Source organism: Alligator mississippiensis, chromosome 15 (assembly GCF_030867095.1).
Source record: "Alligator mississippiensis isolate rAllMis1 chromosome 15, rAllMis1, whole genome shotgun sequence".
Classification (NCBI taxonomy): domain Eukaryota; kingdom Metazoa; phylum Chordata; order Crocodylia; family Alligatoridae; genus Alligator; species Alligator mississippiensis.
This window is the reverse complement of record NC_081838.1, coordinates 2,540,436-2,552,479: the sequence shown is the minus strand read 5'-3', so window position 1 is coordinate 2,552,479 and position 12,044 is coordinate 2,540,436. Positions and strand designations below refer to the sequence as shown.

The 12,044-nt window shown below is 71.8% G+C and overlaps 3 protein-coding genes across 6 annotated transcripts; 1 reads left to right on the top strand and 2 right to left on the bottom strand.

Annotated features, from left to right (window-relative positions):
• Positions 1-578: 578 nt before the first annotated feature.
• Positions 579-2,392, bottom strand: PPP1R14A (protein phosphatase 1 regulatory inhibitor subunit 14A). 2 transcript variants are annotated; one of them, XM_006277212.4, is made up of 4 exons: positions 2,120-2,382; positions 1,667-1,747; positions 1,565-1,597; positions 579-833 (listed from the first exon to the last, which is right to left on the bottom strand). In XM_006277212.4, the coding sequence occupies exons 1-4, from the start codon at positions 2,324-2,326 to the stop codon at positions 732-734; spliced, it is 423 nt and encodes a 140-aa protein (XP_006277274.4). In that variant the 5' UTR covers positions 2,327-2,382; the 3' UTR covers positions 579-731. The 2 variants fall into 2 exon arrangements, with proteins under 2 accessions (XP_006277274.4, XP_059574302.1); XM_059718319.1 differs by lacking the exon at positions 1,565-1,597 and having other exon boundaries at positions 2,120-2,392.
• A 239-nt stretch (positions 2,393-2,631) lies between these two features.
• On the top strand, positions 2,632-7,059 carry LOC102565167 (putative Kunitz-type serine protease inhibitor). Of its 2 annotated transcripts, XM_059718315.1 has the most exons (10): positions 2,633-2,740; positions 3,569-3,739; positions 3,882-3,947; positions 4,251-4,292; positions 4,597-4,767; positions 5,127-5,192; positions 5,464-5,505; positions 5,784-5,954; positions 6,146-6,190; positions 6,284-7,059. In XM_059718315.1, exons 1-10 carry the CDS (start codon positions 2,653-2,655, stop codon positions 6,448-6,450), a joined length of 1,029 nt encoding a protein of 342 aa, XP_059574298.1. In that variant the 5' UTR covers positions 2,633-2,652; the 3' UTR covers positions 6,451-7,059. The 2 variants fall into 2 exon arrangements, with proteins under 2 accessions (XP_059574299.1, XP_059574298.1); XM_059718316.1 differs by lacking the exon at positions 5,127-5,192 and having other exon boundaries at positions 2,632-2,740.
• Positions 7,060-9,845: 2,786 nt separating this feature from the next.
• Positions 9,846-11,951, bottom strand: YIF1B (Yip1 interacting factor homolog B, membrane trafficking protein). 2 transcript variants are annotated; one of them, XM_059718318.1, is made up of 8 exons: positions 11,856-11,951; positions 11,538-11,767; positions 11,361-11,465; positions 11,154-11,232; positions 11,006-11,063; positions 10,772-10,918; positions 10,525-10,618; positions 9,846-10,407 (listed from the first exon to the last, which is right to left on the bottom strand). In XM_059718318.1, exons 1-8 carry the CDS (start codon positions 11,881-11,883, stop codon positions 10,252-10,254), a joined length of 897 nt encoding a protein of 298 aa, XP_059574301.1. In that variant the 5' UTR covers positions 11,884-11,951; the 3' UTR covers positions 9,846-10,251. The 2 variants fall into 2 exon arrangements, with proteins under 2 accessions (XP_059574301.1, XP_059574300.1); XM_059718317.1 differs by having other exon boundaries at positions 10,763-10,918; positions 11,856-11,950.
• Between the last annotated feature and the right edge of the window lie 93 nt (positions 11,952-12,044).

Here is a 12,044-nt window from a genome sequence, read left to right as displayed (position 1 = left end):
CCCTGTGTGATCCCCCCCCGGTGCCCACAAAGCAGCGACTGTGCGGCTCACGCGCCTGCCCCCGGCGCTGCCTGGCACCGAGGCACAAAGGGCCCTTGGAGCGGGGCCAGTCCGCGTGCGCAGTGCCCCGGCGGAGCCCCTGGCCGGAGCCCAGGGCGATTACTGCCCTGCCCGGGGAGAGGGACCAGACGGTGCTGCCCCCGCTAAACATGCTGGTTCCGGTGTTTACAGGCCGGATAAACACGGGAGGGAGCGCGGCCGCGTCGGGGCCCCAGCAGCAGCCCGGCGAGGCCTGGAGCCGCCCCGGCCAGGGGAGCACAGGGCACTGCCCTGCTCCAAGCACCCAGGCCCAGGCTGGGACGGCACCGTGCTCCCACCGCCGCGGGAGCGGGTAGAGCAAGGCTTATGCCTAAATATGGAGAGGGATGCAGCTCCACGGATGCCGGCGCGTGGCTCTGCCTCTGCCCAGGCCCCGTGGCCAGGGTAGGGGGCCGGAAGGGCTGCACGGGGGTAGATAACAGCTCAGGTTCCTGCCCACGTCGGGGCCCCGGCGCAAGCAGCAGACGGGGCCAGAGGGCTGCAACCCAGAGGCTTTATTCCAGGTCCAGGTCCGGGTCCGGGATGTGCACGGGGCCATGCACGCATGTGGCACTGGGCGGGCAGACGGGCCCCCTTCGTTCCTTGCCGGGGCCAAATCTGGGGAGCGGAGGCTGCGGCAGGGCAGATCAGGGTCACGCGTGGTCCTGCAGCTCCTGCTCGTCGGGGCTGGGCTGCTGCAGCGCCTGCTGCTTCTGGAGCCCCCGCAGCTTGAGGAGCAGCTCCCGCACAAAGTCCTGCGGGCGAGACAGGCTGCCAGGGCCGGGTACGGGCACGGACACCCCTCCCCACCTGTTCCCAGCAGCTCCGGGCCCCTGGGGAAGGCCTGCCAGGCTCCCAGCCCCTCGCTGATAAGGACTGAGCTCTGGGGAGATAAGTCGCCTTCGCAGCTGCGGCAGATTCCAGATGAGCTCACATCTGGCAGCGCCGGGTTAGGGCTGTCCTGCCCTTGCTGCTGGGTCCCACGCTGCCCCACACCCCCGTGGCCTGGGAAACGCGGGGCCAGTGGCACCCCGTGCCCCTCGCCAGGGCATCAGGGCAGGCCACGATCGGTCTTGGGATTGAGGCCCAGGGGAGGCAGGAGTCTGCTGTGCCCAGAGGGCCACGGGCCAGGCGCTGCAGGATGCCAGCTCCCGCCGGGGAGGGTGGGGATGAGCTGGAAGCCTGGGAAGAATGCTTTTGCCTTTTAAAGCCTTCTCGGCTGCGGGCCCCCAGGGAATCGCTGCGCCCGACCCCAGACCAGCTGGCGGCGAAGACCTTGCTGCTACCCCGGCAAAGGGACTGTGGACTCAGCGCTCTGGGGGTCGCCCCCGAGGAGCCAGGACCCCCGCCCAGCCCCCGGGGCAGGAGGCCAAGCCCTGGCCGGGCCAGGCTCTCGGCTTCCTGCCACGGCCGGGGCACGGGGGCGTTTTGCCGCATCCCCCGAAGCAGCACCCGCGCCCAGGTGGCGCAGCCCGGGCCCACTCACCTCCGTGCTGTTCCCGCACGACCGCAGGATGCCCTGGAAAGAGACGCGAGCGTGAGCGCGGCGCCCACCCGGGCCCAGCCACCCGCGCCCCGGGGAGCCCACCTGCAGCTTCCTGGCCCGCTCCTCATCCGTGTCCAGCTCCAGGAGCTCGTCGATGTTCACCTCGTCCGGCATCTCGGCCTCCTGCAAGGGCGCGGCTGGGCCTGAGCGGGCGCGCGGCGGCGCGAGGGGCTCCTGGTGCTCCCCTCCCCTCGGACCCCCGCCAAGCCCAGCCCTAGGCCTGATGCTGTCGGGGCGCCGCAGGAAGCCAAGGGGCAGTGGAGCAGCTGCGCCCCGGCCCAGCCCATCTGGAGGGGCCTGCCCCTGCCAAGGCGGCTGCCGCCCGCTCGCTCCTTTCATGGAAGGATTTCCAGGAAAGCAGAAGTTTCCCATTTTTGTAGCTGGAGCCTGGCGGCGGGGGGAGCCGGAGCCAGGGAGCGCGCCCACGGCCCCCGCCGCCAGGCTCCCCGGGGTGGCCCCTCTCCCCGTGCCCGGGGCCGTGCGCGCGGCGCTCACCCGCCCGCGGTACAGCTCCTCCAGGCAGCCGTCGATCCACTTCTCGGTGTCGAGGCGCCGCTGCAGCTCCCGCCGGTTGTACTTGACCGTGACCCGCGCGTGGCGCCGCTGCAGGCCGGGGCTGCGGGCCGGCTCCGGGCGGGGGGCGCCGAGGGCCCGCGCCGGCGACCCCCGGCCCAGCCGCCTGCCCACCCGGTTCGCGGCCATCGCTGCCCGGACCCCTTCGCCGCTCCGCCCGCGGCTTATAGCGGCGGGGCGGGGCCGGGGCCGGGGCGGGGCCGGGGCGGGGCAAGGGCAGCCCCCCGCCCGCCCGCCCGCAGCGGGGCTTTGCCCCCGGGGCGCCCCGATGCCCGCCCCGCAGGGGTTCCCGCGCGGCATGCAAATGAGCGCGCGGGAGGGGGCGTGGCCGCGGGCAGGTGCGCCGAGCCCGGGGGGGCGGGGTCTCACCTGTGTGACGCAGGCGGCGGGCCGGGCGCCGATTGGCCGGGGCGGGGCGCACCTGGGCGACGCCCGGGCCGGGGCAGTCGGCGGCGATGGCGCGAGCGCTGCGGGTGCTGCTGGCGCTGCTGGCGCTGGCGGCCGCCCGGGCCCGCGCGCCCGGCCCGGGGACAGCGCTGCCGGGTAGGCGGGGAGCCCCCGGGGCAGGCGGCGGCGCCGGGGGGGAGGCCGCGGCGCCGCCCGGGACTTCCTCGTGGGGGAGGCCGGGCCCGCGGGGAGGGGCCGAGCTCCGGCTCCGCCGCCCCTGGGGCCTGCGGAGCCCCCCCACGTCGCGCCTGAGACCCGCGTGCCCGTGGGGACGCCCCGCGCGTGCCCCGGGACGGGGGGGGGGCTCCGCCGCCCGGCCCCGCGGAGCTGGGGGCGCGCGTCCTGCTCGCCGGAGCGGGCCCGGGTGATGGCAGGGGTCGGCCCGGCCTGGACGGTTCCGGGCCCCCGCGCTCGTGGGCAGCCGGGACTGCCGGCGCTTGCCCAGCTGCCCGCGGCTCCGTCGCCCGCTCCCACGGCCGGGGTCTGTGTGCACGCCCGGCCCCGGTCCCGGTCCCCGGGCGCTGGGGCAGCGGGGCAACCCAGGCCTCTGCCTGGTACGGAGAGCCCGGGCCGGCGCGGTCCCGGCCCGCGGCCCCCGGACACCTGTCCCCGCAGCCCGGGGCGGCTGGGGCTGCGTCCGGCGGGAGGCCGGGTTTGCCGTCCGTCCGGGAGCCGGCAGAGCGGGCTGGGCCCCAGGTTTCGTAACACCCTCGGGCCCTCGGGACAGGCCGGGCTTTCTCGCCTCTTGTTGTTTCCTGCTTCCTGGTGCCTGCGAGGCGGGAGGGCGCCTGGGCCGTGTCCTTGGCCCCGGGGCTGGGCAGCGCCGTGGGCCCCGTCCGGCCTGCGCCGCCCGGGGCTCGCCGAGAGGCTGAGCTGGGGCCCCCGGCAGCGCCCCGACGCCCGCCCGTGCTCGCTTCCCCGCAGACCTCTGCCTGCTGCCGCGCGAGGTGGGCCGGTGCCGCGCCTCGATGCCGCGCTGGTGGTTCAACGCCACGAGCCGCAGGTGCCAGCCGTTCACCTTCGGCGGCTGCAATGCCAACCTCAACAACTTCATGGAGGAGGAGGAGTGCCGCCAGGCCTGCCCTGCGCCCGCCGGTGAGCGGGGGCCAGCCGCGGGGCTCCCGGGGAGAGGAACGTCCCCTCGGGCTCTTGCCCCGACCGCGTCCACGTGATGGGCTCGGCCCCGAGGCACGGGGAGCGCGGGCCGCGCCTGATGCCGCCACCTCTTGCTTTGCAGAGCTGGAGACGTCGGAGGAGCCCCCGGCCGTCGGCAGGAGAGTGGTGCAGCCCCCCGGGGCCGGCGGTGAGCGGGGGGCACCCCAGGGAGGGCTGGGGGCCTGGAGCCGGGCGCGGAGGCCTGATCCTGAGCTGGTGGGAGGAGAGCCCGTGCCCAGTGGAGGTGCCCGCTTGGGGGGCTAAAAGCACCCACTGCTCCCACTCTAGCGCAGGGGCCTGAGGGCCACATGGGTCCCCCCCATGACCCCAGACCTGTCTCCAGGCCATCATGCCCCGCCAACACACGGGACCCCGGGGGCTGCGGGAAGGGCCAGGGAGGGGGTGGGATTTGCACCAGGCTAAGACCCCGCTCCTCTGCCCTCATCTCCAGGGAAGCCCGAGGAGCTGCTCAACAGCACGTCCAGCTACGAAGGTAACGCCTCTGCCCCGGCTCAGCCGGCCGGGTTCGGGGTCCCCTGCCCGGCTTGGGGGGGTCCAAGCAAGCCGGCCACGTCCCCCCTGCCCTCCCTCCAGCCGCCCCTGAGCCGTGCGGGGCTGGCCCCTTCCCTGCGGCTGCCGACTCGTGGCCTCGGAGGCCGGGCTCTGCCCCACGCCCCGACCCGGCCGGATGGGCGCTGCAGGCCAGGCCCGAGTCCCTGCCCACCCTGGTCTGGGGGGGCATTTTGGGGGTCAAGGGGCACGTAACCAACCTGGGTCTCTCCCCGGCCGCGGGGCAGAGTACTGCATGGCGCCCCAGGTGACCGGGCCCTGCCGCGCCGCCTTCCCGCGCTGGTACCACGACCCCGTCACGCACGCCTGCCGCCAGTTCACCTACGGGGGCTGCCGCGGGAACAAGAACAACCACCTGAAGGAGGAGATCTGCCTCAGCCGCTGCCGCTGGGCCCCAGGTGAGGGGGGTCCCGGGGGTCCTGCTGGCCCCTCGCCTTGGGGGCTGGAAGTCAAGAGGCCACAGGTGCCGCTTGAGAAGGATGCGCCTCACTGCACTGGGCTATGGAGGGGCTTCCCGAGCAGGAGGAGGTCCGGTCGGTGTAGGAGAGATGCTGGAGGGGGACAGGACGGGGGTTGCACCCTCGTAAGGGGGGAAGAGACGGTCCCAGGGATCGAGTCCTGGCCGCCTTTTGCCAGACAAAGACGAGGGGTCACAGCATGCAATGAGCAGGCTGTTGGTGTAACACCGACACCGGGACGGTTGTTTCCCCCCGCGTGGCATGAACGGGGGGAGCTCACCGCCACCTCTTGCTTTTAGAGCCCGAGACCTCGGAGGAGCCCCCGGGCGCTGGCAGGAGAGTGGTGCAGCCCCCGGGCGCCGGCGGTGAGCAGGGGGCACCCCAGGGAGGGCTGGGAGCCTGCAGCGTGGTGCAGAGGCCTGATCCTGAGCTGGTGGGAGGGGAGCCCGTGCCCAGCAGGGATGCCCACCTTGGGGACCAGAGGCACCCACCTCTCCCAAATGCTCCCACCACGGGTTTCCCCCCTCCCATGACCCTGGACCTGTCTCCGGGCCATCGTGCCCCCCAATATACGGGGCTGCGGGAAGGGCCGGGATTTGCACCAGGCTAAAACCCGGCTCCTGTCTTGTGCTGCAGGGAAGCCCGAGGATCGGCCCAACGCCACGTCCAGCTACGAAGGTAACGTCTCTGCCCCAGCTCAGCCAGCTTGGTTCAGGGTCCCCTGCCCGGCTTGGTGGGGATCCAAGCAAGCCGGCCACGTCCCCCCCAACTCCGGCCACACCGGGCTGGCCTCTTCCCTGCAGATGCCCCGGGGCTGCAGACTCGTGACCTCTGAGGCGGGGGCTGGATGGGTGTTGCAGGCCAGGCCCGAGTCCCTGCCCACCCTGGTCTGGGGGGGCATTTTGGGGGTCAAGGGGCACGTAACCAACCTGGGTCTCTCCCCGGCCGCGGGGCAGAGTACTGCATGGCGCCCCAGGTGACCGGGCCCTGCCGCGCCGCCTTCCCGCGCTGGTACCACGACCCCGTCACGCACGCCTGCCGCCAGTTCACCTACGGGGGCTGCCGCGGGAACAAGAACAACCACCTGAAGGAGGAGATCTGCCTCAGCCGCTGCCGCTGGCCCCCAGGTGAGGGGGGGGGCAAATAGCACCCACACCGGGCCCATTGTTCCCCCCTGTGTGGGCACTGGGAGTCCAGCCAGATGCACCCGAGGGCTGGGCCCGTGCTGGGGGGAAAGGGGCCGGACGGACCTGGGGGCTCGGTTCTCCCGGGGGCGGCGCAGGGCAGTGCCAACTCGCCCCATGATTCCCCTCCCCAGGTGCGTCGGGTGACCTGGACGAGGGCAGCATCCACTCCACCAGAGGTGAGCGACTCGGGGTGCAGGAGCATCCCCTGGGTGGGGGATTTGGGGTGTCCGGGGTCTCGCGGCGCCTGACCCCGCGGCCTCTCCCCCCAGCTGTCGCCCTGGCCGTGCTGCTGGCCCTGATGGCGGCCGTGCTGCTGGGCTCCGTGGTCGTCTTCTTCGCCAAGCTCTGCCGGAAGGGCCCCGAGTGCGCCGCCGGCCACGGCTGGAGCCCGCTGGACGACAAGGAGCACCTGATGACCAGCCCCTACGTGCTCTGAGCTGCCCGCGGGGCTCTCTCCACTCCGCGGCGCTCCGCCGCCTCCCCCCAACCCTCCTTCCCCGCGCCGCGCCGCGACGGGGCCTCGGCTGCACCTGCTGTTTTACTTGTTCATTTTATCAGAATAATTAATGCAAACGAGTAGTGAAAGATGCGGGCACCCCCTATCCCTCCTTCCCCAGGGCTTCCCCCCGGCAGGGGGCTGCCTGATTGCACCCCTGGAAGTGGCCTTGGGAGCCTGGGCTCGTGGGGCAGGTGCCCCCGAGCGGGAGGCAGGGGATCGGCGTCATCTGGGAGCAGTTGGGCTGCACGTGGGGCAGGCCCCAGCCCTGAAGGGAGGTGGGGGTGCAGGAGGCGGTGGACCCACTGTGGGCGTGAGGGCTTCCCGCACGCCTGCCCCTTCCCCGTCTGCTCCACCCTCACTCCTGCCCCTTCTGCGCCTCCGCTCCTCCCTGCCGGGCGGTGCCACCGCGCGGCGCCTGTCCAGTCTCTGCGACCGCCTGGGGTGGCTGTTAATTAATTGGGGGCTTCTTTGTCTTGATTATTTTTTTTTTTTGTTTAGTTTTTTTACACTGAGAGATTTTTTTTTCTGAATAAAGGTAGAAACCTGCCCCCGTCTCCCTCCCGTGCGGGCCGCTCCGGCGCTCGCTGAGCCAGAGGCCAACGGCAATCGAAGCTTTTTATTTACAGAAGGCGGCGGGCACCAGGGCAGGGCTCGGGCCCCGTCACCCTTTGCCTCCGGCCCTGTGCCCCGTCCACGCGTTGTGCCCAGCGCGCGGGGGCCGGCTCCCTGCAGATCGGCTGGAGCAGGCCCCGGCTTCGGCCTCTGTCCGTTGCAGGCTTGAACTCGGTGCTCGGGTTTTGAAACGGTGCCAGCAGGTTGGCATCAGGTGCCGCTGGTGGCTCCGGCTTCCCGGCACCTGCGGGCAGGACGCGGCTGCGTTGGTACTGAGCGTGTTGGTACTGTCCCCCGGCACTCAGACACCCACCGGGTGCAGGGCCAGCCCTGATCCATGGCACGGGGCCAGGACGGAGAGCAGGGGCCGGGGGCCACGACGAAGGCGCTGCAGGGGGAGCAGCCGGGTAGCCCCACCCTGGGGGGGTAGCCCTGGGGGTGGGGGCCTGCCTGGTTCTCCCCAGCCCGGGGGTAGACGTGTGGCCTCGCGGTCAGCGGGGCGGGGGGAGCCGGGGCTGCCCCGAAAGGCAGCAGGGGCGCGTGGTCGGAGCCAAGACCCCACGTTCGCCCACCGCCTTCCCACCCCGCGAGTGCCTGGGGGTCTCCTTGGGGGGGGGGGGGGGGAGCCTGGAGCGGGGGGGGGGTCAGTGCACGTGGCGGAGCGTGAGCCGGAGCCCGAGGGTCTCGCCCCGCGGCGGGAGCGGCAGCAGCACACCCTGGGGGGCGCGGCCCGTACCCCTTTTGGGGGGGAGGTGGCTGGAAGGAGCCCCGCCCCTGCCCCGCAACACTCCCCCCCCCCCCCCACCTTGCAGGTCCATCTCACGCACTCGGGGCCCGATCCTGCCACCCGGCCAGGATTGGGCGGGACTCCGTGAGGTTGGACGGCTGGGGCCCGGGGCAGCCCCTCCCCAGTCCAAGGTCCCCCTGTCCGGTGCATAAAGGCGGCCCCACGCAGCGCCCCCACCAGTGGCTCCGGCACCATGGACAAGGCCAAGCAGCACAAGGTTGGGGGGCCCCAACGCCGGGGCCAGGGGGCTTGGACCACCCCCCTTGGCCTCCATAGCCCTGGGGGAGGGGGTGCCCCAGGAGGTGTGGGGAGGGTCCAGGCCGTGGGGGGATCCCCAGGGGGACCCCTGGGTGTGTGTGTGGGGGGGGACTGGCCCCCAACACTGAGCCCGGCTCCCCCCAGGACAGCGGCGCCCACTCCCACTCCTCTGACTCCAGCAGCAGCTCCAGCGAGAGCGATGGGGAGCACCACCATGGCAAGGTAGGGCACGGGGCTTGGGCCCCCCCCCCCCCCCGGCACTGGGAGGCAAGGGGGGGGGGTCTTGCCATCACCCCTCTTCCCAGAGCGCGGGGAGCCCCTGCATGGGGGGTGTCGCAAGTCCAGAGCCCCAGGCTCCCCAGCCCCTTCCTCACCGCCGGGTCCCGGGGCCTCCGTGCGCCCCCTCACCGCCCGCTCTCGCCCCAGCCCCGCGCTCCCGGCCACGAGCACAAGAAGAAGGAGAAGAAGCTGAACAAGGACAAGAAGCCCAAAAAGGACAAGAAGGAGAAGAAGAGCCATTAGTGCGGGACCCAGGCGTGCGGGCTGGAGCCCCTCCCCGGGCAGCCTGGCACTGCCCGGGCGTTGCCGCCGTGGCTGGCGCCTTCCTTGGTAATAAAGAGGCTGGACCCACCCTGCTGGCTACTGCTCCTTATCTGGCGGCGGGGAGGAAGCAGGGCTCGCAGGAGTCCAGAGGTCACGCCAGGTGTACCCCACCCCACCCCTGCACCTCTGGCAACAGCTGCAAACCCTGGTAGTGCAGGGGGTGGACGTTGCCTCCACGTTTCGTGGTAGCTCGGGTCAGGAGGGACCTGAACAGATCACCTCGCCTGAGCCCCTGCCACAGGCGGGAATGGATGCTGGGGTCACAAGACCCCGGACAGGTGATCGTCCAACCTCCTTTTGAATTTGCCTGTAAAGTAATGCCGTCTGATCTCTCACCTAAACCTGTTCTCCATCAGCTTATGACCATTGCTCCTCGTCACCCCAGGTGGTGCTGGGGAGAAAAGGGCTCTGCCTATTTACTGTTGATCCCCCCTGATGAGCTTGTAGGCAGCCACCAGGTCCCCCCTCAGCCTCCTCTTGCTGAGGCTGAACAGGTTCAGGTCCTTCAGTCTCTCCTCGTAGGGCCTGTCCTGCTGCCCTCTCACCAAGCAGGTGGCCTCCTCTGAACCCTCTCCAGGCTGGACACATCCCTCTTGAAGTGCGGTGCCCAGTACTGGACGCAGTACTCCAACCCGCAGCCTGACCAAAGTCGCATAGAGGGGGAGGATCACCTCTCTGGACCGGCTTGAGATGCACCTTTGGATGCATGACAAGGTCGGGCTGGCTTTGCTGGCTGCGGTCTGGCATTGGCAGCTCATGTTCATCTTGGAGTCAATAATGACTCCGAGATCCCTTTCCACCTCTGTGCTTTCAAGAGGGGAACTCCCCAGCCTATGCGCACTGTGGGTTCCTTCTCCCCAGGTGCAGCACCCTGCATTTGTCTGCGTTGAACTCTATCCTATTCTTGCCTGCCCACTTTTGTAGCCTGTCTAAACCTAGTTGCGGCCTCTCTTGAGCGAGCGAGCGTGCCCCGTGGTGCAAGGTGACGTGGAGCCCCGCTGCGGTGATCAAGCGTGGGTGCCCGTCAGCCCCACCACCCCCCCGTGCGCCCAGGAAAGCAGCACACGCGAGCGCCGTTCTCTGCGTTTATTGGCTCGGTGGATACAGATGTGGGGGGGGAGGGAGGGGGCTCGTGGCCAGTGCTGGTGCCAAGGCAAGGCCCCTGGAGAGGGGTGGGGGTGGGGATGTGAGCCCAGGCCTCAGACGGTAACACTGAGTCACGCATGCAGCAGCCACCAGCAGGCACGAGAGCAAGGGGCCAGGAGTGTCCAGCACGCACGGGCACCTGCTGCACCACTGGAGCAGAGAAGCCGGTGCCACGCTGGAGCCCCCGGGCACTGGTGCCAACCCCCCGTTTCCAGCAGCTGCTCCCAGCCAGGCCAAGAGCCCCCACCCCCGCCCCCGCCTGGGCAGAGAGATGCACGGTCCCGCTCCCACGCGGCCCCTGGGAGCGAGCGGGCGGGCGGGCACGGGCGGGCTCACCAGACGAGGTGGTAGGTGAGCCAGTACATGAAGACCGGCTGCAGCGCGGCGATGGCCATGGTGAGGTACATGCGCAGCTGGTTCTTGGCCCCGCGCACCAGCACGCCCTCGGCCGCCGCCTCCGACAGGATCTTCAGGCGCAGCGTGCGGATCTGGGGGGCGAGCGTGAGCTGGGCCCAACCCCCCCCCGGCGCGCCCAGGTCCTCCAGGCCCAGTCTACGCCCCCCCGGCCACGTCCCGACGCAGCCGCAGCCCCCGCCGGCCCTTACCATGAAGAAGAAGATGGTAACGCAGCACCAGCTCAGCAGCAGGTAGTAGCCCGTCCTGCCGAACAGCAGCCCGGACACGACGCCCACGATCATGCTGCGCGGCAAGGGGGGCGGGGGGGGGCGTGAGCCAGCGGGGCCCCGTCCCGGACGTGGGTCACCGCTCGCGCCCCCCACCGTCTTAGCTGGGGACTCTGGTGGACGCTGGCCCGCGGCACGGCTCCCGCCGTGGGACACTCACCCCACGTACTTGTAGCCGGAGAAGGCGACGAGGTCGATGGTGGTGAGGTCGGTGTTCACCGTCATCAGGTAGAGGCTCAGCAGGATGACCAGCACCTCCACGATCAGCCAGGCCAGGGCCGAGCTGGCCTGCAGCGCCAGGATGTCCGGAGAAAACCTGCCGGCCGGGCGGGCGCGGTCAGCGAGCCCCGCCCCCCCGTCCCGCGCGGACCCCCCCCCACCCGCCTGCCCCGCGCGCCCTCACCTGTTCTGCGTGCCCAGCGCCAGGCCGGCGATGAGGACGTAGGTGATGAAGGCCATGGCTGGGGAGGAGAGAGAGGGGCGATGGGTGTGGGCGGGGCGGGGCCAGGCGCACCCCCCCCCCCCCCCGCGGCGCAGCCCCCCCCCCGTACCGGGGATGTAGAGGTCGGGGGCGTTGACGTCGCAGCGGGGCGCGATCGGCGTGTCCTGCTGGTAGCGCACCTGCCAGTCCTGCCGCGACACGACACGACACGACGGCGCGGTCAGCACCGTGCACGGGGCGGCGAGGGGGGGGGGGGACTAACCGCCCCTCCCCCAACACCCCCCGCCCCGCCCCGCCCCGCCCCTCGGGCACTGGCCTGGTGCGCGAAGGGGAAGACGAGCAGCCCCAGCTTGCGGCCCACGTAGACCGTGTCCACGGCGAAGTAGTACTTCAGCTTGCTCACCGGGATGAAGCGGTCGATCTGCGGGGAGGGGTCGGGGGGTCAGAGGGAGGTCAGGGGGCGGGGCTCGCGGGGGGGGGCGGGGCCACTCACGTTCTTGTCCACGATGTGGCGGCCGTGGCTGGCCAGGCTGCTGCCGTAGGCCATGGCGAGGTCGGAGACGGGGTCGCCGAGGAAGGCGGCGGGCGGCGGGTAGCCGGCGGCGGCGGGCGGCGAGGCGGGGAAGCCGCGGGCGGGGGGGCCGCCGCCGCCGCTCGTGTCGTCGAAGAGCGGGTGCGGGTCGGCCATGGCGGGGGCGGCCGCCGGCACGCGGCGCTTGGAGGCTGCGGGGCGCACCGCGTGAGAGCCTGCCCTACCTACCTACCTACCTGCCCGGGACCCACCGCCCCGCCCCGCCCCGCCCCCACTCACGGTGCCGGTAGCCCGCGTCCGCGCTCATGTCGCCGCCGGGCCGGGGCGCTGCTGGGGAGGGGGAAGGGGCGGAGTCCGCCGCTTTAATAAGGGCCAATGACGGAGCGGCCCCCTGCGCGCGAGCAGCCAACCAGCGCGCCCCGACGAGCCACGTGCCGGCGCGGCCGCCGCGCTGATTGGGCGGCGGGC